Source organism: Chiloscyllium plagiosum, unplaced genomic scaffold, assembly GCF_037043375.1.
Source record: "Chiloscyllium plagiosum isolate Xiang-an unplaced genomic scaffold, Cpla_swu_hap1 HiC_scaffold_3, whole genome shotgun sequence".
Classification (NCBI taxonomy): Eukaryota; Metazoa; Chordata; class Chondrichthyes; order Orectolobiformes; family Hemiscylliidae; genus Chiloscyllium; species Chiloscyllium plagiosum.
The window spans coordinates 11,811,897-11,836,365 of NW_028270141.1; the positions used below are offsets into that span (position 1 = coordinate 11,811,897).

At 43.6% G+C, this 24,469-nt stretch overlaps 1 protein-coding gene across 1 annotated transcript in view; it reads left to right on the forward strand.

The window, feature by feature from the left end:
- Positions 1 to 202: 202 nt before the first annotated feature.
- tdrd6a (tudor domain containing 6a) overlaps positions 203 to 24,469 on the forward strand; it is a 34,015-nt gene continuing 9,748 nt past the window's right edge. The window contains exons 1-2 of the mRNA XM_043677073.2: positions 203 to 6,963; positions 19,278 to 19,361. Coding sequence (XP_043533008.2) covers positions 318 to 6,963; positions 19,278 to 19,361 — 6,730 coding nt within the window. The 5' untranslated portion in view covers positions 203 to 317. The remainder of the gene's footprint in view (positions 6,964 to 19,277; positions 19,362 to 24,469) is intronic.

Genomic DNA, 24,469 nt, shown 5'->3' on the forward strand with positions numbered 1-24,469 from the left:
AAATAAAGATGTCAAGAGTCAACACTACCATTCCTCTCTTCCTCTACCCGTTCCCTCGCAGGCGTCAAGTGAGCGGAACCAGGTTGGCGCATGCGCAGCGTCGAATGCGCAGGAGAGTCAACCGAAGCACGTTCCGCCGCCACTTTTGAAAAAGCCGCTCGATTGTGGGCGCCATGATGCCGGGTTCCAATCGAATTCAAAGATTAACGGCCCCAGGCTCGTGAATGGGGCTCTGCCCGTTGGCGAAGAAAAACAATTGAACAGGACAGGACCGGGACGAGACGGCACAAGGAGCCGTGCATCGCGGTCGCAACACGATGTGCTCGACCGCCGGGCTGCCGCCGGCGGGCGCCTGCCTCGCTTTCCGGGTGACCCGGGTGGACACCCCCCGGCCCGGCTCGGTGCTGGCCAAGCTGTGGGGCCGCTTCCAGCAGCGGGAGAGGCAACCGGAGTACCAGAGGCTGCACAGCGACATACAGAGCTGGGCCAAGGCGGCCCGGCTGGGCGTCGGCAGCGGGCGAGGCGCCCAGCCGGCCCCTCCGCTGGAGACCAACGAGCGATGCCTGGTGGACACGGGCGGCGAGTGGCACCGGGCCCGCGTGCTGAGCCGCGTGGGCGACGATTACACCGTCTTCACCCTGGACGAAGGCCGGGCGCTGCCGGTGCGAGCCCGAAGCCTGGACCGAGGTAAGAAGGAGTTTTTCCAGCTGCCGCCCGAGGTGGTCTGCTGCATCCTGGCCAACCTGGTGCCGGCGGCCGGGGCCGGAGACGGAGGCGGCACCACCAACAACAACAACAACAGCCGCCGCCATCACCTCGCCGCCGCTTCCTCCTCGTCCTCCGCCGCCGAGGACGACCAAGAGGAGCCGGAGGAAGCGGAACAGCAGAGGATACCGGAGGATGGCGGCGGCGGCGGCGCGACCACCTGGTCGCCGGGGGCGCTCTCCTTCTTCCGGACCCTGCAAGGCCGCACCCTGGAGGCGCAGGTGGAGGCCGTGCTGCCTAACCGCCTGGTGCTGATCGAGGTGGCGCGGGTGTCGAGACAGCTGTGCGAGCTGGGCCTGGCCCGGCCCATCGACCCGGCCGCCTTCCGGCTGATGGTGGAGATGTCCACCTCGCGGCCTTGCGGAGCGGGCGGGACCGTCGCCACCGTCCCCCCGCCGCCGTCGTCGTCGCTCTTCAGGAAAGAGCGCGTCCCGGTGCCGCTCGGAGGCGGTGCCGGTTCCACGAGCGAAGCGCCCTCCGCCTCGGGCCCGGCGGGTCACCAGCCCAGCGAGGCGGGCTACAGCCTCAACTACTTCTACCCGCTGCTGCAGGTGGACGAGACGGTGACGGTGCGGGTGACCCACGTGCGCTACCCGGACCGCTTCTTCTGCCAACTGCGCTGCCACTGCCCGGAACTCGAGCGGCTGCACGACAGCATGCACCGTTACTATGACAACAGTCGCGCGGTGGCCGCGGCGCCAGCAGCAGGCCCGGCTCCAGGGGCAGCTCTGGACGCCCCGCGCCGCCTCGGCTCGCCCTGCGCCGCCAAGAGCGCCGACGGCCGCTGGTACCGCGCGCTCGTGCAGCAGACGCTGGCCGACGGCGTGCTCGAGGTCTTCTACGTCGACTACGGCGACCGCGAGGTGGTGCCGGCCCGCGCCGTCCGCAAGCTCAGCCCCGGCTACTTCAAAATGCCGGTGGTCACCTACCCGTTCGCGCTGCGCGACGCCTCCGACTACGGCCGTGGCTGGTCGCCGCGCCACATCGAGCTGCTCAAGTCGCTGATCCTGCGCCGGGTGCTGCAGGCGAAGGTGGAGTACTACAGCTCGGTGGAGAACGTCTACTTCGTCACCCTGCGCCAGGAGGATGGCTCCTCCGTCAACGCGGCTTTCAACGCCCAGGCCGAGAGCCTGCTGACCGGCTACTGCGAACAGGTCAGGGTCTGGCCCGACACTCAGAAGCCCAGCGCGCTCCAGTGCGGCGGCGACTATCTCATAGGGGACCGGAGGACCGAGGGAATCTCCTCCAAGACCAAGGATCGCGTCTCTCTGCTGAAGAACGCCAATCTCAAGCTCAACGCGTTTTATGATGTTCTAGTCGAATTTGTGAAAGATCCTTCAGAGTTTTGGATACGAACCATGGAAACAGCCAGCGAATTTGAAAAGCTCATGAACAGCATTGCCAAGAAATATGCAAACGTGGGTCGAAATGAAGGATTAGTGAAAAAACCCGAACCTGGTTTGTTATGTTGCGCTAAGTTCAAGGCTGACAACTTATTTTATAGAGCTGTTATTACTGAGATTCTTGATGGCCACTTCAGGGTATTCTTCATTGATTATGGGAATATGGAAGTCGTTGACTGGCATGATGTTAAGGTCTTGCTTCCAGAGTATAGAAAATTACCTGCCTTGGCAGTGAAGTGCTGCCTTGCTGATCTCACACCAAAAGATGGGAGCTGGAGTCGAGAAGCTATTGCCTATTTTGAAAAGGCAGTGTTTGAAAAGCATCTGGTGGTTCACGTTTTAGAGAAGGAAATGGACAAGTACTTGATTGAACTTCTAGATGTAGAAGATGAAGGAGAACCCAGTGTGAATAAGTTAATCTTGCTGGCTGGTTATGCTGATCGCAAAGAACTTAAAATTTCAAATTTCAATTCAAAGAACTTGGATTTGTTGGGCCATTTATATGTTTCTCATTCATCTGAAGAAATTGTGCATACACATGGCAGAAGTAACAAAGAGAAATTGGAACAAAGACCAATGACTCCTGAAAAAATTAAACCATTTACAGAGTACTGTGGGGCGTTGACAGCAGCCTTAAGTGATTCTGTAACCACATTATTTTCCAGTCAAAGTGAATTTGAAGGTGGCACAGCAACCCACTTGGAATCTGTAATTATGGAGTCTCCCTATAAACAAGAATATCTTAAAGTGGGAAGCACTGTGGATGTACAAGTATCTTACATTGATGAACCTGGTGACTTTTGGTGTCAAATGACTAAAAATACACATGAGTTGAAAATACTAATGAGTAAAATACAGGAATATTATAATACGCATGAAGATAGTTTTCAGCCTGGTCAATCTGCTTGTATTGTACGGTACTCTGAAGATGGAAAGTGGTACAGAGCACTAATCCTTGGGAAAGTGACTGCGATAGAAGTGGATGTACTGTACATTGATTTTGGGAATAGAGAGAGAGTGCCGATAAGTGAATTGCGTCTAATAAAACCAGAATTCCTCCTTTTCAAAGGTCAGGCATTTAGGTGCAGTCTTTATAACATCATTCAGCCCATGGGTCCTGATCCATTCATGTGGAATGAAGATTCAATTGCTGCATTTCAGGAATTTATTGATAATGCCTTAAGCTTGTACATGGAGCTCAAATGCACAGTATATGCATTGACTGTTGTAGAAGGCAAAGGGCTGTGCAATGTTGTAGATTTGAATACCCCTTTTCAGAGTGCTTGCCAGTTACTTATTGAGCGAGGCTTAGCCAAGTTTGTAGGATCACCTAGTATTCTTGCCCCATCAGTAAGCCTTTATACCTATTACTATTCAACTCATGACGTGAAAATTGGTAGTGAAGAAGAAATGTATGTGAGCCATGTTGCAAGCCCAACAAAGTTCTACTGTTTACTTGGTAGAAATCTCGGCATACTGGATAAACTTGCCGACAAGGTTAATAAACTGTCTTCTAAGATGCAGGGGTATACTTTTACGCAGGGGATTGATCCTATCTGTCTTGCAAAATATACTGATAATCGGTGGTATCGTGCTTTGGCATGGCCTATGCAAGATAGAATTCGGGTCTCTTTTGTAGACTATGGCAATAAATTAGATATTGATAAAGATGAATTGCTTCCAATACCCAACAGTGCAAAAGATGTTAAATTTTTACCCATGCAAGCAATTAAATGTGGTTTATCTGATATACCAGTGGACCTATCACTTGACATTATTATCTGGTTTAAAAAGGCTGTGATGGATAAGCCTTTAAAAGCTGTAGTTGTAGCAAAAGAAACTGATGGAAAACTGATTGTTGAATTATATGATGGGAACATACAAATTAATGCAAAGATTAAAGAACAGTTATGCCTGCAGAATGTCAGTGAAATCAAAATAAATGGAAATGCTGGTAGGCAAAAAAACAAAAATGAAAAGTCTTGCTCCCCATACTTGAAGAGTGACCATGACCAATCCCCTCTTAAAAGACGTGCAGTTGAGGACCAAGGTGATAATCGAGAAACCGAGAAGGTGACTATCACATGCAAGCAGGACAGGTGGAAAAACAGAACAGAAGTTATTACACAGACTGAGGAGACTGGGATAAAGAAAGGTGTTCACAACAAAATGTATACCAAGAATACAAAAGAATATTTGGATGTAAAATCTGCTATGGAAATTATCGATCACAAATTAGATAGCATTTTGGCTGAAAACTCCATCAAAAAGAACTCTGACTTGGATATAACTTGGCCTAAGTTGACAGACCTCCCACTGATGACATTAAGTAGTGGATTTAAAAGTGAGGTATCTGTCTCGCATGTTATCAGTCCATCACACTTCTTTGTTCAGCTTCTCCAAAATGAAGACAAAGTAACTGCAATGGAAGAAAAGTTGAATGCAAGCAATATGAATGACAGCAAAGTGGGAAGCTTTCAGATTGGTAATGTAGTATGTGCAGAATTTCCTGAAGATGGGTCTCAGTACAGAGCTGTTATAACTCAAGTTCATGGTGATACTGTTTCTGTTGAGTATATAGATTATGGTAATACTGCAACGGTGGATGCATCAAAAGTTTTTCCTCTTCCTAAAGACTGCTTGGAAGTCCACCGGCTTAGTATACCATGCTTTCTTGCAGGATTTCAGGATTCAAGTTTAAGAGAAAATAAAGAGGAAGCTGTCTCTGAATTCATAAAAAGAACAAATAAAACTGGAATAATGTGTGAATTTATACAACCGTGTGGGCAACTGTGGGAGGTTAATCTTCATGATGACCAGGGATCAGTAGTTGATTTGTTGAATAACTTTGCATTTAGAAATGGTACACAGTGTTCTGATCCCACTGAATGCCCCATAAGTGATGTAAGATCTGCTTCAAAGCTTCTTGCACATGTCTCTGCAGTAAACTCTCCTCAGCAGTTTTGGTGTCAGTTTAAAACAACAAGTGATGGCATATTTACTGAAGCAATTGAGAAAATGAAAGATAACTGCCATAATTTAATATCTAAGGATGATTCAGCTCCCAAAGCTGGTGTTCTGTGTATGGTGAAAAGTAAAGCAAATAATAACTGGGCTACTTGTGAAATTGTGCAAGTTTGTAATAGAGGTGTTGAAGTACTCTTTCTAAAGGAAGGCATAAGGGAAGAAGTAAACAATGAAGACACAAAGGAAGTAACTCCTGCATTTACACTAACTTATGAATGTAAGTTGCATGGCTTGTTTCCAGTTGATGGAAATAGCTGGTCTAAAGAAACCATTGAATTCTTTAAAGCTTTGGTTTTGCACAAAACTGTGACTGTTAAAGTGATTAGTATTTCTGAAGATAATGTATTGGACGTGACATTGTACGATCACTTGGATAAAATTGTGAGCAGCACACTGATATCCTCAGGATTGGGTGTTGAAAAGCCAAATGTGTGTGTATCTGACAGAACCAGTTATGGACGATACATCAAGAAACTTCCTTTAGTGGGTCAGACCATTGAAGGATATATAACTGCCGCAGAAAGTCCTAGTTATTTCTGGTGTCAGTATTCATCCCCTGAAGTTCAAATGTTATCTAGAAAAATGCAAGAAGTTGGAGTACTTGGTGTTACCAATAGGGAATTACTCTCTGACATTTCAGTTGACGACAGCTGTTTTTGTAAATATTGTGAAGATGGGCAGTGGTACCGAGCTGAAGTAAAAAAAGTAAAAGGAAACATAATATCTCTACAATATGTTGATTATGGGAATGAAGATGATGTTGGAATAGAACAAATGAAAAAAATGCCCAAAGAGTTACTAAAGATTCCCACGCAGTCTTTTCCATGTTGCCTTTCTGGATATGATTTATCTAAAGGTTCTTGGAAAGATGGTGCTGTAGATGCTCTCCTTCGTCTTTCAGATCAGTTGTTAAAAATTACTGTGGTAGCAAATGAATGTAAAGACACCAGTTTACCGTCTTTATTATTTGTCCAAATTCAGTATGTTGGTGGTGTAATCAATGATATAGTAAGGCACTTGTGGAATCCACATGTTGAAAAATATGGCAAAAACTGCCAGGTATATGATAAAGATTCATTATGTACTGGTCAGTTAACTCCTCTGCTGTCTAGCCCTGGTGGTTTGAATCGAGAAGATAAACGTATGCAGGCTATAACTTCAACAAATGGAGCATGTTCTGAAGTACCAAATTCAGGAAACTTTGGTAATTTTAGCAGTTTGCACAATGACGAAGAAAAATGTCTTAATCCACCTGTAAATATACCAGAAGGGAATAATGAATTCCTAATTAATATTCCAAATATTCCGGCATCTTCAATAGTGGATGGTATAGGTAATGAAGGACTCGGACAAAATACTTCAAAAACTCATGAACCTGCTGCATTGTCTTCAATTCCCACTGAAGATACTATTGAGACAGTTGTGGTTGGCAATTTTGAAGATTCTGTCTCTTCGGGTCCAGATGAAGGAATGCTTTCAACACAGCCTTGTATGGATCAATACTCTTTAAGCAACCAGATTGAAGATGCAGATCTTGAAGCACAAGGACCATTTGAAGCAAGTGAACATCTGCAGGCCTCTGTGCAGAGTATTGATTTGTATGAAGAAATTTTTAACTGCCAACAGAATCAACCCTTCACAGAGGAGATTGGTGATGATTCCATGACCCGTATTCTCATCTCCCATGATGACGATGATGACTACTATGATCAAAATGTATCAGAGCTCCAGGTGAATACCAGTGAAACGGAGGACCAATTTGAGACAGGTGGGTAAGAACTCTTTAAACCTAGAAGTGGTCAGAATTTTAACAAACATTTTGGAAGTAAGCTTTAAACACCTGAATCAGATTTGATTTTGATGCACTTTCTGGGAACTATGTTTTAAAAATTTTAACTTGTGTTGCATTTGAGTGATATAATATGTGTATATTTAAAAATACACCACATGCCAGTGAACACCAGGAGATGGAGCATTTTCCTTTTGGCTAAAGATCAACAAGTTTTCTGGACCTGATGGCATGTAGCCTAGGATATGTAAATAGGCACCTATGGAGACAGTAGTGAATGCGATCATAGTAATCTTCCAGGAATCCTTGCATTCTGGAACAAAATTCCAGGGGATTGGAGAATTGGCAGCATCTTACCTTTGTTCAAAGAGGAAGAATGCAAAAAAGCATGCGGTTAGCTTGATCAAGCGGAGTCAGCTAGCTTTGTGAAGAGGAAATCATGCCGAACAAATTGATTAAAATTCTTTAAGGTAGATAAAGGGGGCAAAATGGATATGTTTGGATTTTTAGAAGGTATTGTTAAGTTAGCACAAGTTCACCTACTAAATACGAGTCTTTAATGTTGAAAGTAGTAATATTAGCTTGGATAAAGGATTGACTAATAGATGAGAGTTTGGCTAAAGGCGTGGTATTCTCAAGATAGCAATCTGTGTAACTATTAGAATGCCATATGGATCAGTGCTATAGCTATAATTTTACTACAAAAATGACTGGTGAGGAAAATGAATGTATAAGAGCCAAGTTTGCAGATGAGGCAGGTAGGAAGGCAAGTGGTGAGGATGACAATCTTCAAAGGAATTTATAGAGCAGTTAATTGAGTGGACAAAAACTTGACAGGTGCAATATAATGTGGGGGTTTGTGAGGTTATGCACTTTGCCAGGGATAATAGAGAAGCTGAGTAATGGTTAGTTAGAGAGACATTGCAGAAAGCTACCGAATGGAGGATTTGGGAGTCCTTGTCTTTGAATCATGAAAAGCTGGCATCAGTTTTAGCACGTAACAGGGAAGGCAAATGGAATGTTGATCTGTATTTCAAAGGGAATAGAGGTATAAAAGTAGGGATGTTTGTGTTAAGACTAGACAACCATGAGTCAGACTTTAGCCAGAATACTCTGAAACACTATCAGGGTACTTATCTAAGACATTGGAGGTAGTCCAGAAAACGTTCACTAAGCTGATGCTCAGTATAGAAATGTTGTGTTATGAAGAGAGGTTGAGTAGGTTGTGCCTGTACTTGTCGGAATATAGAACACGAAGGCAATCTTTCTTGAACCATACAAGATTCTTGGGGGACTTGACAGGGTAGGTGTGAAACAGTTTTCCTTTTGTGGTAGTGTCTAGGATCAGAAGACCATGTCAGAAAAGGGGTCATTCATAAGACCGATGAGAGATTTCTTCTGAGGGTAATGAATTTCTGTAATTTACTACAGAAGACTGATGCTAAGTCACTATATTCAAGGCTGAGTATGTATCAAGGATTATGGAAAAGGATAGGAAAGTGGAGTTTACTATATCTGATCAACTATGATCTTGTTGAAATGGGCTGAACTGCCATTCCTTCAGTGTTGCTGGCTTAGAGTCCAGGAATTCTGTCAATCACCTGACCGAACCCAGTTTGGCCAATGATCACAGTGGTGACACCAAAACGACTCGTGCTCCCCTTGCCTGCCTTCAGCTGAGGAGTAGTTTATCTTGTTTTGGTAAGAACAAAACTTTGTATTTTTCCAAATAGTGCATTGATAATAATTTGGCAACAACTAAGTTGATGCTAATTCAGTAGGACATTTGATCTCTAATTATTGTGACTATTCTTTGTTTCATATGCTTGAAATTTGGAAAACTAATTAGTGCTGTAACAGCAGTTAAATTAAATCTCCTCTTCTAATATTACACTGTAAATGGCAGGAAAGTTTAGTTTTAAACTGACACAAATTTCCAAACATAAATATGGCGAGGAGAGCAAGTCAGAGGCTAAGAATTCTGCAGTGATAACTTGTCAATCATCTAAAGGCGCAAGTTTGAATTGTAAATAGAATGTTGTCCACTTGTCTGGTTAAGTGCAGAGCCAATATCACTCAGCTGGGAGCCACCCCAGACCAAGCAGCCTGCTTATTGTCAAAGGCTGTGGATGATGTGCCAATCACACTCTCACTTCACTGATACACAGTGACAACAGTGTTTGTTTTATGCAAGATGTATGGCTGTAGGCTGCTCTGACTGTACATTCCAAATTAAAGATAACAGCCATTTAGAATGGATATATGGGAATATCACTGTCTGGAAGTTTTTCTGCAGACCATCCAAGCCAAAAACCTGGAACACCCTTCCAAACATCGGAGTATCCCAACACCTTACGGATTACATTGGTTCAAGAAGGCAACTCACCAACTTCTCACAGCTGGAGATAGGCCAATATTTTTGCACATCTGGTAACATCTGCTTCATGTTAATGAATAAAGTGTTCTAAACTATTTTTGAGTTTTGGCATGGGTTGGCTGTATTGAATGGCTAGTTTATCATGTCTTTTAGGTTATTAATTATAACCATTTGATTTAAAATCTTGTATTTTTTTTTAGTCCCTTTGAGAAGCGTGCAAGGGTCCAGATTGGACTTGACTTTAGCCATTATGGTTAATAGAATTTTCATCAGCAAATTCCCACTTTGCCCTTTTAAGTGATCGTCCTCTTCCATTTCTAATCTTGAAAAATCTATTCAACTATTTTTGTGAATTACTTTTGGGAAATTTTAAATTACTTAAATCATAAAATTGAAAGTTGTTTTCCAAAAATCAGCTTGGATTTAAGTGCTTTATCACTTTGCTTAATTTGTTTGTATTTTAAACCGTTGTTTCGTCATCCTCTATTTCCAGTCGCTCTCCTACTTCTACCTTCTGGCTATCAAGAGTGTAAACCTTGATCAGTGGTGTTACTAGCAGGTGATATTTGTGAATGGTAGACATCAACCATAAGAGATAGAAGTAGAATTTGACTATTCAACCCATCTAATCTGCTCCACCCTTTGATAATATTTGATATGTTTCTCAACCCCATTCACTCTGTAATCCATGATCATCTCCTTAATCATGGTCTCAAATAGACTCAATGACTTGGCATTCTTTGGCAATGAGTTCTACAGATTCACTACCCTCTAGCTGAAAAGATTCCTCCTTATGTCACTTGAACGGTATCGTGCTTTCACTGAGGCTGTGTATGCTGGTGGGAACATCATCTCCGTGGCCACTCTATCCAGGCCTCTCCGTATTCTGTAAGTTTCAGTCAGAGTACCCCCCCCCCAAAAAAAAAGCCTCTAAACTCCAGATACAGACTCAGTCCTCAACTCTTCAAATGACAAGTTCTTCAGTCCCAGGATCATTCCTGTAAACCACCTCTGGACAATCTTCAAGGCCAGCATATCTTTCCTTACATACTGGGGACACAACTGCTCATAATATTTGAAATGCGGTCTGACCAGCGCCTTATGGAGCCTCAGCAAGGCATCCCTGCTGTTATATGCTAGACCTCTTGAAAAGAACACCAACATTACATTTGCCTCCCAAGCTGCCAACTGAACCGTCCGGTTAATCTTAAGGGAATCCTAAACTAGGAGTCCTAAGTCTTGTTATGCTTCAAATGTTACCTGTTTTGAAATGGATATTGGTGGGATGTTACTCCCTCTCACTGGTAGCTTTTGGCCAAGTGGAAAGCTTAAACCTTTGAAGTAGGAGCATGGGGTTGGATGGCTTACTCCTGACATTATCAAGTCTGCTCTAATGTACACTTAGATCATAGCTGATCATTAATCACAACGCTTTTTTTTCTGCTGTAGCTCTACATTCCTTGATGCTGTTAGTTTCCCGACTTGTATTGAGTGTGTTAACATGGAATTCAGTGATAGTTTTCACAGCACTCTGAGGAAAAAATTCTAAAGGTTCACCACCTTTTGAGTGAATAAATTCCATCTCCTCTCATAATTGGCCTGCCTCATCCTGCATTTAGGTCCTATTGTTTGGATGCTCCAGATGATGGAAAAATCTTATCCACATCCTCCCTGTCATGCCCTGTAGCAACTTCCCCCTTCCTTTTTAATTCAATCTGGACAATCCAAGGATTAATCTAGTGCACCTCCATTACATAGTCAGTGACACGTTCATCTTTAGATAAGGGGATCAAAACTATGTCCAGTAGTCCAGGAAATCTGCCTTTAATGTGCAGGTTGGTTCAAAAACCGCTGTATTTCTATTATAATTCACGTTCACTGAGACTCCTAGTCCTATGTTAATGCAACAGGTAGTGAGACTGGTTGAATTATCAATACCTTTAGGGTTTCCCACCTTATGACCTCTACACTTGACTCCCTGTAACTATTATGGAAATGTGTTGCTGGAAAAGCGCAGCAGGTCAGGCAGCATCTAGGGAACAGGAGAATCGACGTTTCGGGCATCAGCCCTTCTTCAGGACTCCTGAAGAAGGGCTAATGCCCGAAACGTCGATTCTCCTGTTCCCTAGATGCTGCCTGACCTGCTGCGCTTTTCCAGCAACACATTTCCATCTCTGATCTCCAGCATCTGCAGACCTCACTTTCTCCCTGTAACTATTACTAGACCTAACTGCTGCTGAGCTCAGGTCTCTAATAGCACATACCTTCAGTAATTGAGCAGTTGATCTTGCTTTTTTTAAAAAAAGTAAAACTTCATATTCAGAAAACTGTTGTCATATTCTTCAAATTCACTATTGGAGAGGGAGACAGTGTTAATTACCTGGTCCTTTTTTTGCCATATTATAAACATTCTGTACTGCCTACGTTGATATAACAATTAACTAAATCGCTAGTCTAATGGCTTCCCTTTCGTAATTGAGCATATATAACGTAGTCTTTGTCTTCAGTATTTTGCTTGGTTAGTTAATGGTTACTTTATAATTCAGAATTTTCAAATATATTAACTGCAATTTGCAATGCTTCCTATTGTATTTTGTAAAAACGTGTGCATAATACAGTTGCTACTTTATATCAGAACTGATCAGATAATAGATTTTTAGGTGAGATACTTTGGGATGTTTTAATGATATCTGCAAACCATTCATGTCTTAAGAGGCTCACCCACCTAAAAGGGGATTATTGGCCTATTCATGTTGTATATTTTCATGTGCAACATAGAAACTTTGAAAGGGGGCTTTGACCAGCTGGATGCAAAATCTGTAATATGGTAAACTGTTGAAAGTGAAAATTATTATTTGTGATTGGTTGCTAGCTGTAGTTTTAAAAATGTAATCTTTAAAATCCTATTTCATTTATTGTGTTCAGTTAAAATTACGTTGTCCAAACCTGTCTACATGCAGTGCAATTACTTTTGGAAGCACTTTAAACCTGCGTCTTTTTACATGTTTTGTGCCTTGTAGCACATTACTGTTTCTGGTACTTTCTGGCAACCATGTTGTAATTAAATAGAAGTTTCCATCCTAGCCTAAAAAATCAATAGTCATTGTTTCCTTTACAGTTTTCTCTTGCAGCCGTTGGTAACTTTTTTTTTAAAGTCAAATTCTGACCAATTAATTAAGTTGAAAGAACCTTCAGTTTAATCCTGATCACTATAGATTTGTGGCATTCCGTACTCCATATTCATTCTTATACCGCATACCTAATTTTTTTTCCACTTACTCCATAGTTAAAACTGCTACATTGAATATCTACCCAGAAGACGATAAAAATAAAACTCTTGAATTGAATTTATTGTCATGTGTACTGAGGCACAATGAAAAGTTTTGTTTTGCGAGAAAGACAGGCACATCACATAGTTAAATAGCATAGATAAGGAAATGATAGCTAAACAGTGGCAAAAAACCAAAACTCGGGTACAGCGAGCGTTAAGAGTTTAAGTCCATTCAGTATTCTAACAACAGTCTGATAGAAACTGTTTCGAAACTGGCTGGTGCGTGTGCTCAGGCTTCTGTACCTTCTCCCCGATGGTAGAGGTTGTAGAAAAGCATTGCCGGGATGGGATGGATCTTTGAGAATGCTGGCAGCCTTTCCTTGACAGCGGTGGTAGATGGATTCTATAGATGGGAGGTTGGCCTTTGTGATTGTGCGCACCGCGTTCACCGCTCTGTAGCCATCTCTGATCTTGAATGGCCATAATAGGTAGTGATACATCCAGATAGAATGCTCTCTGGCGCGCCTATAAAAGTTGGTGAGCTTATTTGCTCAGCTGCCTGAGGAAGAAGAGACGTTGGGTGTTTGTAGCAGGTCCATCCAAGTGAGGAGTAAAAGAAAGATTGTTGATGACCACTCCCAGGAGTTTGGCACTCCACTCGTGTCCCCTCTGTGCTGTTAATGTGTAGTGGAGCATGAGTAACATCCTGCTGAAAGTCAATAATGCATTCCTTGGTTTTGCTGGCAGTGAGAGCTAGGTTGTTCTCGGTGCAACATTTTTCCAGGTCTTCCACCTGTCGTCTGTTTCGTCGCCATCTGAGATTTGATCGACTATGGTGGTATCATCAGCAAACTTGTAAATGGCATTGTCTGGTATTTGGTGACACGCTCATGGGTATACAGTGAGTACAGTAGGTAGTTGAGTACGCATCCCTGGGGGCGGGGGGCTCCAGTGTTGAGTGTTAGTGAGCATGTAATATTGTCCCCAATCTTCACTGATTGTTGGCTGTGGGTCAGGAAACTGAAGATCCAGTTGCAGAGAGTGGGACTTAGTCCGAGATCATTAAGTTTAGTAATCAGTCTTGATGGGATAATGTTGATTATAGTTCAGGCTTCAATGAGTAGGACTCTTACGTCGCTGTTCTTGGTGTCGAGATGTTCTCTGGAGGAGTGAATGGCAAATGATATGGCATCTGATGTGGATCTGTTGGTCTGATAGGCAAATTGGAGTGGGTCAAGAGTAGTAGGGAGACTGGAGTTGATTTAATGCCATCACCAGCCTTTCAAAGCACTTAATGACCACCAACATTAGGGCCACTGGGTGGTAGTCATTGAGACATGTTGCATGAGTCGCCTTAGGCACAGGGATGATGTTGGCTCTCTTGCAACGGGCAGGGGCAGTGGCCTGCTGCAGGGAGAGGTGGAAGATGTCTGAAGACCTCTGCCAGTTGACCTGCGCATGCTCTGAGTGCACAGCCTGGTACTCTGTCTGGACCCGTTGCTTTCCTTAGATTCACATGAAGGAAAACCTGATCTGACCTTTGCAGTGACTATTGGGATAGATTCATCAGTACTTGTCGGAATAGGTGTTACCTCTGTGCTGAAATTCTGCTTAAAGCGAGCATAGAAGGCATTGAGACGATCTGGGAGAGATGTGTCATCGCCTGCTATCTTGCACTGTCTCTTTTTAGAACCTGTGATATCATTCAGTCCTAATGGCCCTGCGAAGGTTATATTTGGATTCCTTATATTTGAATGGGTCTCCTGATCTGAAGGCCTCACTCCTGGTTTTTAGCAGGTTCTGTATGTCCTGATTCATCCAGGGTTTCCTGTTGGGGAACACCTGGATTGACTTGCTTGGTATGTGGTCCTCCACACACTTGCTAGTAAAGTCTGTGACTGTGGTAGCATGCTCGTCCAAGGTACATGTGGACTGTTTGAATAAGGCCAAATCGGCCAATTCCAGACAGCATCGCACTTGATCCTCTGCCTCCTCCGATCAGCACTGCACCTCAACCCACGAAAGGGTCTCTTGGTTGAGTTTTTGCCTGTATTGTGGTCTGAGGTGTAGAGTCAGTATGGATAGCCCTGAGAATTTCAAAGGGTAAAAAGACTCTAATGGGAGTTATCTACGGGCCCCCAAACAGTAGTCAGGATGTAGGGTGTAAGTTGAGTAAGGAGTTGAAATTGGCGTGTTGCAAAGGTAATGCTACAGTTATAGGGGATTTCAACGTGCAGCTAGACTGGGAGAATCAGGATGGTACTGGACCCCAAGAATGGAAGTTTGTGGAGTGCCTCCTAGATGGATTCTTAAAACAGCTTGTATTGGAGCCTACCAGGAAGAAGGCAATTCTGGATCTGGTGTTGTGCAACAAACCGGATTTGATCAGGAATCTCGAAGTAAAGGAATCATTAGGAGGTGTGACCATAATATGATAAGTTTTAATCTTCAATTTGAGGAGGAGAATCGGGTGTGTCAATATTGTACTTGAACAAAGGGAACTATAGAGCTTTGAGGGAAGAGCTGGCCAAAGTTTAATAGTTCAATACTCTAGCAGGGATGGCAGTGGGGCAACCATGGCAGGTATTTCTGGATATAATGCAGAAGGTGGTGGATCGGATCATTCCAAAGAGGAAGAAAGATCCTAAGGGGAGGTAGGGGTGGCTGTGGCTGACTAGGGAAGTTAAGGACTATATAAAAATAAAAGAAGTATAACCTAGCAAAGCTGAGTGGGAAGCCAGAGAACTGGGAAACTTTCACAGAGCAACAGACGATGACTTAAAAAGGCAAGATGCAGAGAGAAAATGAGAGATGAAGGCAAACTGGCCAAAAATATAAAGGAGGATAGCAAAAACATTTTTAGGTATATGAAAAGAAAAAAAAAGGTTTAAGACTAAAATTGGGCCCTTGAAGACACAAATGGGTGAATTTATTATGAGGAACAAGGAAATGGCAGATGGATTGAATAGGTATTCCTCATTCCTGAAGAAGGGCTTATGCCTGAAACGTCGATTCTCCTGCTCCTTGGATGCTGCCTGACCTGCGCTTTTCCAGCAACACCTCTTTCAACTCTGATCTCCATCTGCAGTCCTCACTTCCTCCTCCGGATTGAATAGGTACTTTGCTTGTGTCTTCCCCAGTGAAGACCGATCCACTCTCCCAGATGTAGAAGATGCAGAAGAATCTCGGGTAATGGATGAACTGAAGGGAATTTATATTAGGCAGGAAATGGTGTTGGATAGACTGTTAGATCTGAAAGCTAAGTCCCTAGGAACTGATGGTCTGTGTCCCTGGGTACTTGAGGTGGCTCTAATGTTCTATAGACTCGGGATCAGTACCTGCGGATTAGACGATTGCTAATGTCCCACTTTTCAAGAATGGATGGAGAGAAAACAGGGAATTATAGACCTGTTAGCCTGATGTCAGTGGTGGAAAGATAGTCAGAAATGTACAGCATGGAAGCAGACCCTTCGGTCCAACTCATCCATGCCGACCAGATATCCCAACCCAACCTAGTCCCACCTGCCAGCACCCAGCCCATATCCCTCTAAACCCTTCCTTTTCATATACCCATCCAAATGCCTCTTAAATGTTGCAATTGTACCAGCCTCCACCACATCCTTTGGCAGCTCATTTCATACTCGTACCACCCTCTCTGTGAAAACGTTGCCCCGTAGATCTCTTTCATATCTTTCCCCTCTCATCTTAAACCTATACCCTCTAGTTCTAGACTCCCCGACCCCAGGGAAAAGACTTTGTCTATTTACCCTATCCATGCCCCTCATAATTTTGTAAACCTTGGCCTCCACTCCAGGGGAAAACAGCCCCAGCCTGTTCAGCCTCTCCCTACAGCTCAAATTCTCCAGCCCTGGCAATATCCTTGTAAATCCTTTCTGAACCCTTTTAAGTTACACAACATCCTTCCGATAGGAAGGAGACCAGAATTGCACGCAATATTCCAACAGTGGCCTAACCAATGTACAGCCGCAACATGACCTCCCAACTCCTGTACTCAATACTCTGACCAATAAAGGAAAGCATACCAAATACCGCCTTCACTATCCTATTTACTTGCGACTCCACCTTCAAGGAGCTATGAACTTGCACTCCAAGGTCTCTTTGTTCAGCAATACTCCCTAGGACCTTATCATTAAGTGTATAAGTCCTTCTAAGATTTGCTTTCCCAAAATGCAGCATCTCTCATTTATATGAATTAAACTCCATCTGCCACTTCTCAGCCCATTGGCCCATCTGGTCAAGATCCCATTGCAATCTGAGGTAACCCTCTTTGTTGTCTGCACACTTTATTAACTGTACTTCCTTATGTTCGCATTGAAGTCATTTATATAAATGACAAAAAGTAGAGGACCCAGCACCGATCCTTGTGGTCCACTGGTCACAGGCCTCCAGTCTGAAAAACCCTCCACCTCCACCACCACCCTCTGTCATCTACCTTTGAGCCAGTTCTGTATCCAAATGGCTAGTTCTCCCTGTATTCTGAGAGACCTAACCTTGCTAATCAGTCTCCCATGGGGAAACCTTGTCGTACGCCATAATGAAGTCAATATAGATCACATCTACCGCTCTGCCCTCATCAATCCTCTTTGTTACTTCAAAAAACTCAGTCAAATTTGTGAGACATTTTCACAAGCACAAAGCCGTGTTGACTATCCCTAATCAGTCCCTGCCTTTCCGAATACACACACCTGTCCCTCAGGATTTCCTCCAACAACTTGTCCACCACCGATGTCAGGCTCACTGGTCTATAGTTCCCTGGCTTGTCCTTACCACATTTCTTAAACGGTGGCACCACATTACCCATCTTCAGTCATCCAGCACCTCACCTGTGACTATCGATGATACAAATATCTCAGCAAGAGGACCAGCACTCATTTCTCTTGCTTCCCAGAGAGTTCTAGGGTACACCTGATCAGGTCCTGGGGATTTATCCACCTTTACGCATTTCAAAACTTCCAGCACTTCCTCCTCTGTAATATGGACATTTTGCAAGATATCATCATCTATTTCCCTACAGTCTATATCTTCCATATCCTTTTCCGCAGTAAATACTGATGCAAAATACGCATTTAGAATCTCCCCCATTTTCCGCGGATCCACACAAAGTCCGCGTTTTTTTTTGAGGTATTTAGAAAGATGCTGGAGTTCATTATAAAAGATGAAATTACGACTCATTTACATTGTGGGCAGCACGGTGGCACAGTGGTTAGCACTGCTGCCTCAGCACCAGGGACCCGGGTTCAATTCCTGCCTCAGGCGACTGACTGTGGAGTCTGCGTGGGTTTCCTCCGGGTGCTCCGGTTTCTTCCCACAGTCCAAAAATGTGCAGGTTAGGTGAATTGGCCATGCTAAATTGCCCGTGGTGTTAGGTGAAGGGGTAAATGTAGGGGAATGGGTCTGGGTGGGTTGCACTTCGGCAGGTTGGTGTGAACTTGTTGGGCTGAAGGGCCTGTTTCCACACTGTAAGTAATCTAATCTAAAATTTGGATAGCAGTAACAGGATAGGTCAGAGTCAGGATGGATTTACGAAGGGGGAATCATGCTTGACTAAATCTTGAATTTTTTTTGAGGATGTAACTATGAAGCTGGATAAGGGAGAGCCAGTGGATGGAGTGTACCTGGATTTTCAGAAAGCCTTTAATAAAGTCCCACATAGATTGGTGAACAAAATTAGGGGACATGGTATTGGTTCCAAAATACTGACTCGGATTGAAAATTGGCTGGCTGGCTGACACGAAGCAAAGAGTAGTGATAAACCGGTCCCTTTTGGAATGGCAGGCTGTGACCAGTGGGGTACCACAATGTTCGGTGCTGGGGACGCAGCTGTTTACAATATACATTAGCAGATTTGCTGATAATACGAGGCTGGGTGGCATGGTGAAATGTGAAGAGGATGTTATGAGAATACAGGGTGACTTGGACAGACTAGGTGAGTGGACGGATGCATGGCAGATGCAGTTTAATGTGGATAAATGTGTGGTTATCCACTTTGGTGGCAAGAGCAGGATGCTATCTAAATGGAGTCAAGTTAGGTATGCAGATACTGCAGGCAGTGAAGAAAGCTAATGGTATGCTGGCTTCATAACAAGAGGAATTGAGTATAGGAGCAAAGAGGTCCTTCTGCAGCTGTATAGGGTCCTGGTGAGACTGCACCTGGACTACTTTGTGCAGTTCTGGTCTCCAAATTTGAGGAAGGACATTCTGGCTGTTGAGGGAGTGCAAGGTAAGTTCACAAGGTCAATTCCCAGAATCGCGGGCTTACCATTACTGTTAACACACCGTGCTCGTCATAAAGTGAGCAAAACTGCTATGCCTTAAATGCAAAATAGTTTAAATACAGAGAGTTTGACTGATGTCCTGGTTCGGGTTTACTTAACGGGATGACGAGCTTCCTAGTGAAATAAATATTCCTTTTTTTTTTGGACTAATCTTTTGCTGAATTGAAGTCACACTGAGGCATTAATGGGGCTACAAGGTTTAGTAGGACATATGGTCTGTTTTACCTAGCTGTTGCTAAGGTATAAACTATTTGATAAAAAGATTTTTGCAAACATTGCATCTATGATTTTGAAAACTAATTAGTTTTGGTATAATGAATGGTTGGTACTTTCAATGTTTTTCCCTTAGGATTACAGATAGCAATAACTGAAGAAAGTGCTATAAAAGAGAAAGACATTCCTTTGAAAGATCCATTTACTGGCATGGAGAAAGGTATGTAAAGTTTTCAATAATTTCCTGATGGTTTTTACTTATGTTTCTGCATTTGAAAGTACTTATCAGTGAACAACATGCAATTTTGCAAAGCACTAATTGTTTTTGTAGATTGTATGATGTAAAATCTGAAATTTTCTTTATGTACTTGAATCTGTATTAGTTGGTGTATTTTATTATTTGTTAATTTATGTAGGATATCTGGATGGTATGGACAAGTTGGACTGAAGGGTCTGTTTCTGTGCTGTATATATCTGCCTGCCTGTCCCATCTCACCATCTCCCTGCGCCCCCCAGCCTCCTTGTACACTTATACCAAAAGTTCAGTCAGGATAGTGATTGTGATTTTTCATTTTTAAAATCCATTTTAACTTTTCAGTATTTCTCATTTCTGTGCTTTTGTTTTCTCCTTTAATAGTAATCCCATTAATTTCCTTGCCACCGGTGTTAGGTTAACTAACCTCTAATTCCTTGGACATGCTCGCTCCCCCTTTAGATATAGGGACTCCATTAGCTATCCATTAGTCCTTTGGCATACACGTTAATCTAAAAATGATTAAATATATTTCTGCCTCGTGAACTCTTTCCAAGATTCTTTAAAAGTATGTAAGTGGAATTCATCTAGCCCATAAGCTTTCTTTTGAGTTTGTTTATTTGTTTCATTGCGCTTTTTTAGTTTAACTGCCCTTGTCTCAATACTCATTTCATCCACTTGCAATCCCATTGATTTGTTCTAATCTATAGGTAAGTAACTAAATCAAATTATTAATATTCCTACTATCTTTGTTACTGGGCTATTATTCTGTCTATCCCTTAATTGCCTTTTTCCTATCACAATCTTATTTATTGATGTACCTGTAAAACACTTTACTATTTGACTTTGTGTTCCTTGATAATTTCATGTCAGAATTCCTATTTGCATTAGTCCAAACCTGACCTTAACCTATAAGATAAATTGCTGAATGCAAATTAAAAAACCTTCAAATGCATTAACTCCAAAGGATTTTAGTTTATAATTGTTTGATACCTTCATTCTTCTACTTGTGACAAGGCAGTTTTGGTCTCATTATGTTGGCCTTTGATTTGGTATTGATTTCAGCTAAATGTTCAAGAATAGAATCTTAGTCTGTATCCAGTCTTACTCTGTGTGACCCTTCAGTCCAATTAGTCTGCACTGACCATGTTCCCAAACCAAACTAGTCCCTGTTGCCTGCGTTTGGCCCACATCCCTCCAAGCCTTCCCTATTCAGTACTTAACCAGATGTCTCTTAAATATTGTAACTGTAATTGTATCTGCATTCACCACCTCTCGTAGTTCATTCCATGCGTGAACCACTCTGTGCAAAAAAAAAAGTTTGCCCCTCTCATTCTTTTTAAATCTTTCTCTTTACACCTTAAAAATATGTTCCCCAGTTCTGAACTTTCCCATCCTAGGGAAAAGACTTTTGCTGTTCACCTTATCTCTGCCTCTCGTGATTTTATAAACTTCTATAAGGTCACCCCTCAACCTCCTACACTTCACTGGGAAATAAGCCCCAGCCTATCTTTACAACTCAAACCCTCCATTTGTGACAACATTCTGAAGCCCCTCTAATTTAATAATATCTTTCCTGTAGCAAGGGTGACCAGAACTGTACACATTACCCCAGAACAGGCCTCACCAATGTCTTGTACAACCTCAACATGACATCTCAGCTCCTATACTCCATGGTCTGTGCAATGAAGGCACATGTGCTAAATGCGACTTTAACCACCTGTCTACATATGCAAATTTCAAAGAATTTTTACCTGAGCCCTAGGTCTTTATTCTACAATACCAACAAGAGCATACCATAAATTGTATAAGTCTTGCCTTGTTCGTTTTACCAAAATGCAAAAACTCATTTATCCAAATTAAACTCCATCTACACTCCTCCATCCATTGACCCAATTGATCAGGTCTCTTTGTAATCTCATTTAAGTGTGTTCACTGTCCTCTATATCACCAATTTTGGTGTCATCCACAGATTTACTAACCTGTCTCCTATAACTCTGATTTCACCAGTTTCCTCATTTCCCCTCCCCCCACTTTGTCTCAGTCAAATCCATCGAACTCAGCACCGTCTTCCTAACCTGCAATCTTCTTCCTGACCTCTATGCCCCCACCCCAGTCTGACCTATCACCCTCACCTTGACCTCTTTCCACCTATCGCATTTCCGACGCCCCTCCCCCAAGTCCCTCCTCCCTACCTTTTATCTTAGCCTGCTGGACACACTTTCCTCATTCCTGAAGAAGGGCTTATGCCCGAAACGTCGATTCTCCTGTTCCCTGGATGCTGCCTGACCTGCGCTTTTCCAGCAACACATTTTCAGCTCCTATATTCCTATCCAACTTTGTTTGTTTGTTTGACCGACCTGATTTGGAAGAGCTGGTGTTGGACTGTGGTGTACAAAGTTTAAAAAAAAACACCAGGTTATAGCCCAATAGGTTTATTTGGAAACACTAGCTTTTGGAGCGCTGCTCCTTCATCAGATGGTTATCCACCTGCTGAAGGATTCAGTACTGATCCCTGTGGAACACCTGGTCACAGGCCTCCAGTCCCAGAAAAACCCTCCACCACCACCCTCTTTCTTCCTGTCAAGCCAATTTTGTATCCAGTTGGCAAGCTGTCCCTGAATTCCACGTGATTAACTTTTCTAATTAGTCCACCATGCAGAACCTTCTCAAAAGCTTTACTAAAATCCATGTAAACAATGCCTACCACAGTCGTCATTAATTCTTTGGATACTTGCTGAAAAAAATTAAATCAAATTTGTGAGAGACAATTTTCCTCGCACACAACCATGCTGACTATTCTAAATCTGTCCTCACCTCTCCAAATACGTCTCGTTTTTCAGAATCACCTTCAACAACTTTGCCATCAATGATATTAGACTCAGGTTTGTAGTTTCCAGGCTTCTCCATACAGCCTTTCTTAAGTGAAGGCACAATAGTAGCTACCCTCCAGTCCTCTTCCACTTAACCTGTGGTTATAGGTTTTAAAAAAAAGTCTCTGCTGGGGCCCTGCAATTTTTTAGATGTAAAAACAATGACTGCAGATGCTGGAACCAGATTCTGGATTAGTGGTGCTGGAAGAGCACAGCAGTTCAGGCAGCATCCAAGTAGCAGCGAAATCGACGTTTCGGGCAAAAGCGCTTCATCAGGAATAAAGGCAGAGAACCTGAAGCGTGGAGAGATGAGCTAGAGGAGGGTGGGGGTGGGGAGAAAGGAGCATATAGAGTACAATAGGTGAGTGGGGGAGGAGATGAAGGTGATAGGTCAGGGAGGAGAGGGTGGAGTGGATAGGTGGAAAAGGAGATAGGCAGGTAGGACAAGTCCGGACAAGTCATGGGGACAGTGCTGAGCTGGAAGTTTGGAACTAGGGTGAGGTGGGGGAAGGGGAAATGAGGAAACTGTTGAAGTCCACATTGATGCCCTGGGGTTGAAGTGTTCCGAGGCGGAAGATGAGGCGTTCTTCCTCCAGGTGTCTGGTGGTGAGGGAGCGGCGGTGAAGGAGGCTCAGGACCTCCATGTCCTCGGCAGAGTGGGGGGGGGGGGGAATTGAAATGTTGGGCCACGGGGCGGTGTGGTTGATTGGTGCGGGTGTCCCGGAGATGTTCCCTAAAGCACTCTGCTAGGAGGCGCCCAGTCTCCCCAATGTAGAGGAGACCGCATCGGGGGCAACGGATACAATAAATGATATTCGTGGATGTGCAGGTAAAACTTTGGATGTGGAAGGCTCCTTTAGGGCCTTGGATAGAGGTGAGGGAGGAGGTGTGGGTGCAGGTTTTACAGTTCCTGCGGTGGCAGGGGAAGGTGCCAGGATGGGAGGGTGGGTTGTAGGGGGGCGTGGACCTGACCAGATAGTCACGGAGGGAACGGTCTTTGCGGAAGGTGGAAAGGGGTGGGGAGGGAAATATATCCCTGGTGGTGGGGTCTTTTTGGAGATGGCGGAAATGTTGGCGGATGATTTGGTTTATGCGAAGGTTGGTAGGGTAGAAGGTGAGCACCAAGGGCATTCTGTCCTTGTTACGGTTGGAGGGGTGTGGTCTGAGGGCGGAGGTGGAAGGGTACTGTTGGGGATGTCTGGAGAGGAAAGAACGGAGGGCTTGGAGGCCCTGGTCATGGCAGGTGGAGGTGTAGAGGGATTGGATATCCATGGTGAAGATGAGGCGTTGAGGGCCAGGGAAACGGATGTGTTGGAGGAGGTGCAGGGCGTGGATGGTGTCTTGAACGTATGCGGGGAGTTCCTGGACTAGGGGGAATAGGACAGTGTCGAGGTAGGTAGAGATGAGTTCAGTGGGGCATGAGCATGCTGAGACAGTGGGTCGGCCAGGGTGGTCAGGCTTGTGGATCTCAGGAAGGAGGTAGAACCGGGCAGTGCGGGGTTCCCGGAGTATGAGGTTGGAAGCTGTGGGTGGGAGATCTCCTGAGGTGATGAGGTTCTGTATGGTCTCCAACCCCTCCAACCGTAACAAGGACAGAACGTAACAAGGTAGAAACTAGGTTTTTGACTTCACATTTTGAGATCCTTCACAGTTGAGATTCCCAGCTAACATCTATTGTTCTCCTCTTGAGTGTGCATGATGACTGAGTATCCTTACCCTTGATGAAGAAAAAAAAGATTCAAAACCCGAGAAACGACTTTCCTCCTTATTCCAATTATAATTGCTCAATTCCTTTATTCTGTGACTATGATCCATTGTTTGAAACTCACTAACAAGGGGGAAACAGCTGATTGATGTTTGCTCTGTCAAGCTCTCAAATTACAGATCACCAAATTCTTCTAAACTACAGAAAATTTAAAATTATTTTCCACTATCTCACCTCATAAGATAATCATTGTTCTAGTAATTTCTTGCATTACTTCCTAAGCAGCAGTATTTGCTTAACGAGATCAAAACGGCACAACCTTCTACATGTGGTTTCACTAAAGCAAATTTTAATTGATATGAGTTCTTTACCATTTACTTTTGCAATAGAAGCAAACATACAAATTGCCTTCCTAAATGCTTGCTGTCTACTTTGTGATTTGTTTACATAGTCACCAAATCTTTATCATCCTCTGAATATCAGCATGATAGTTTCAC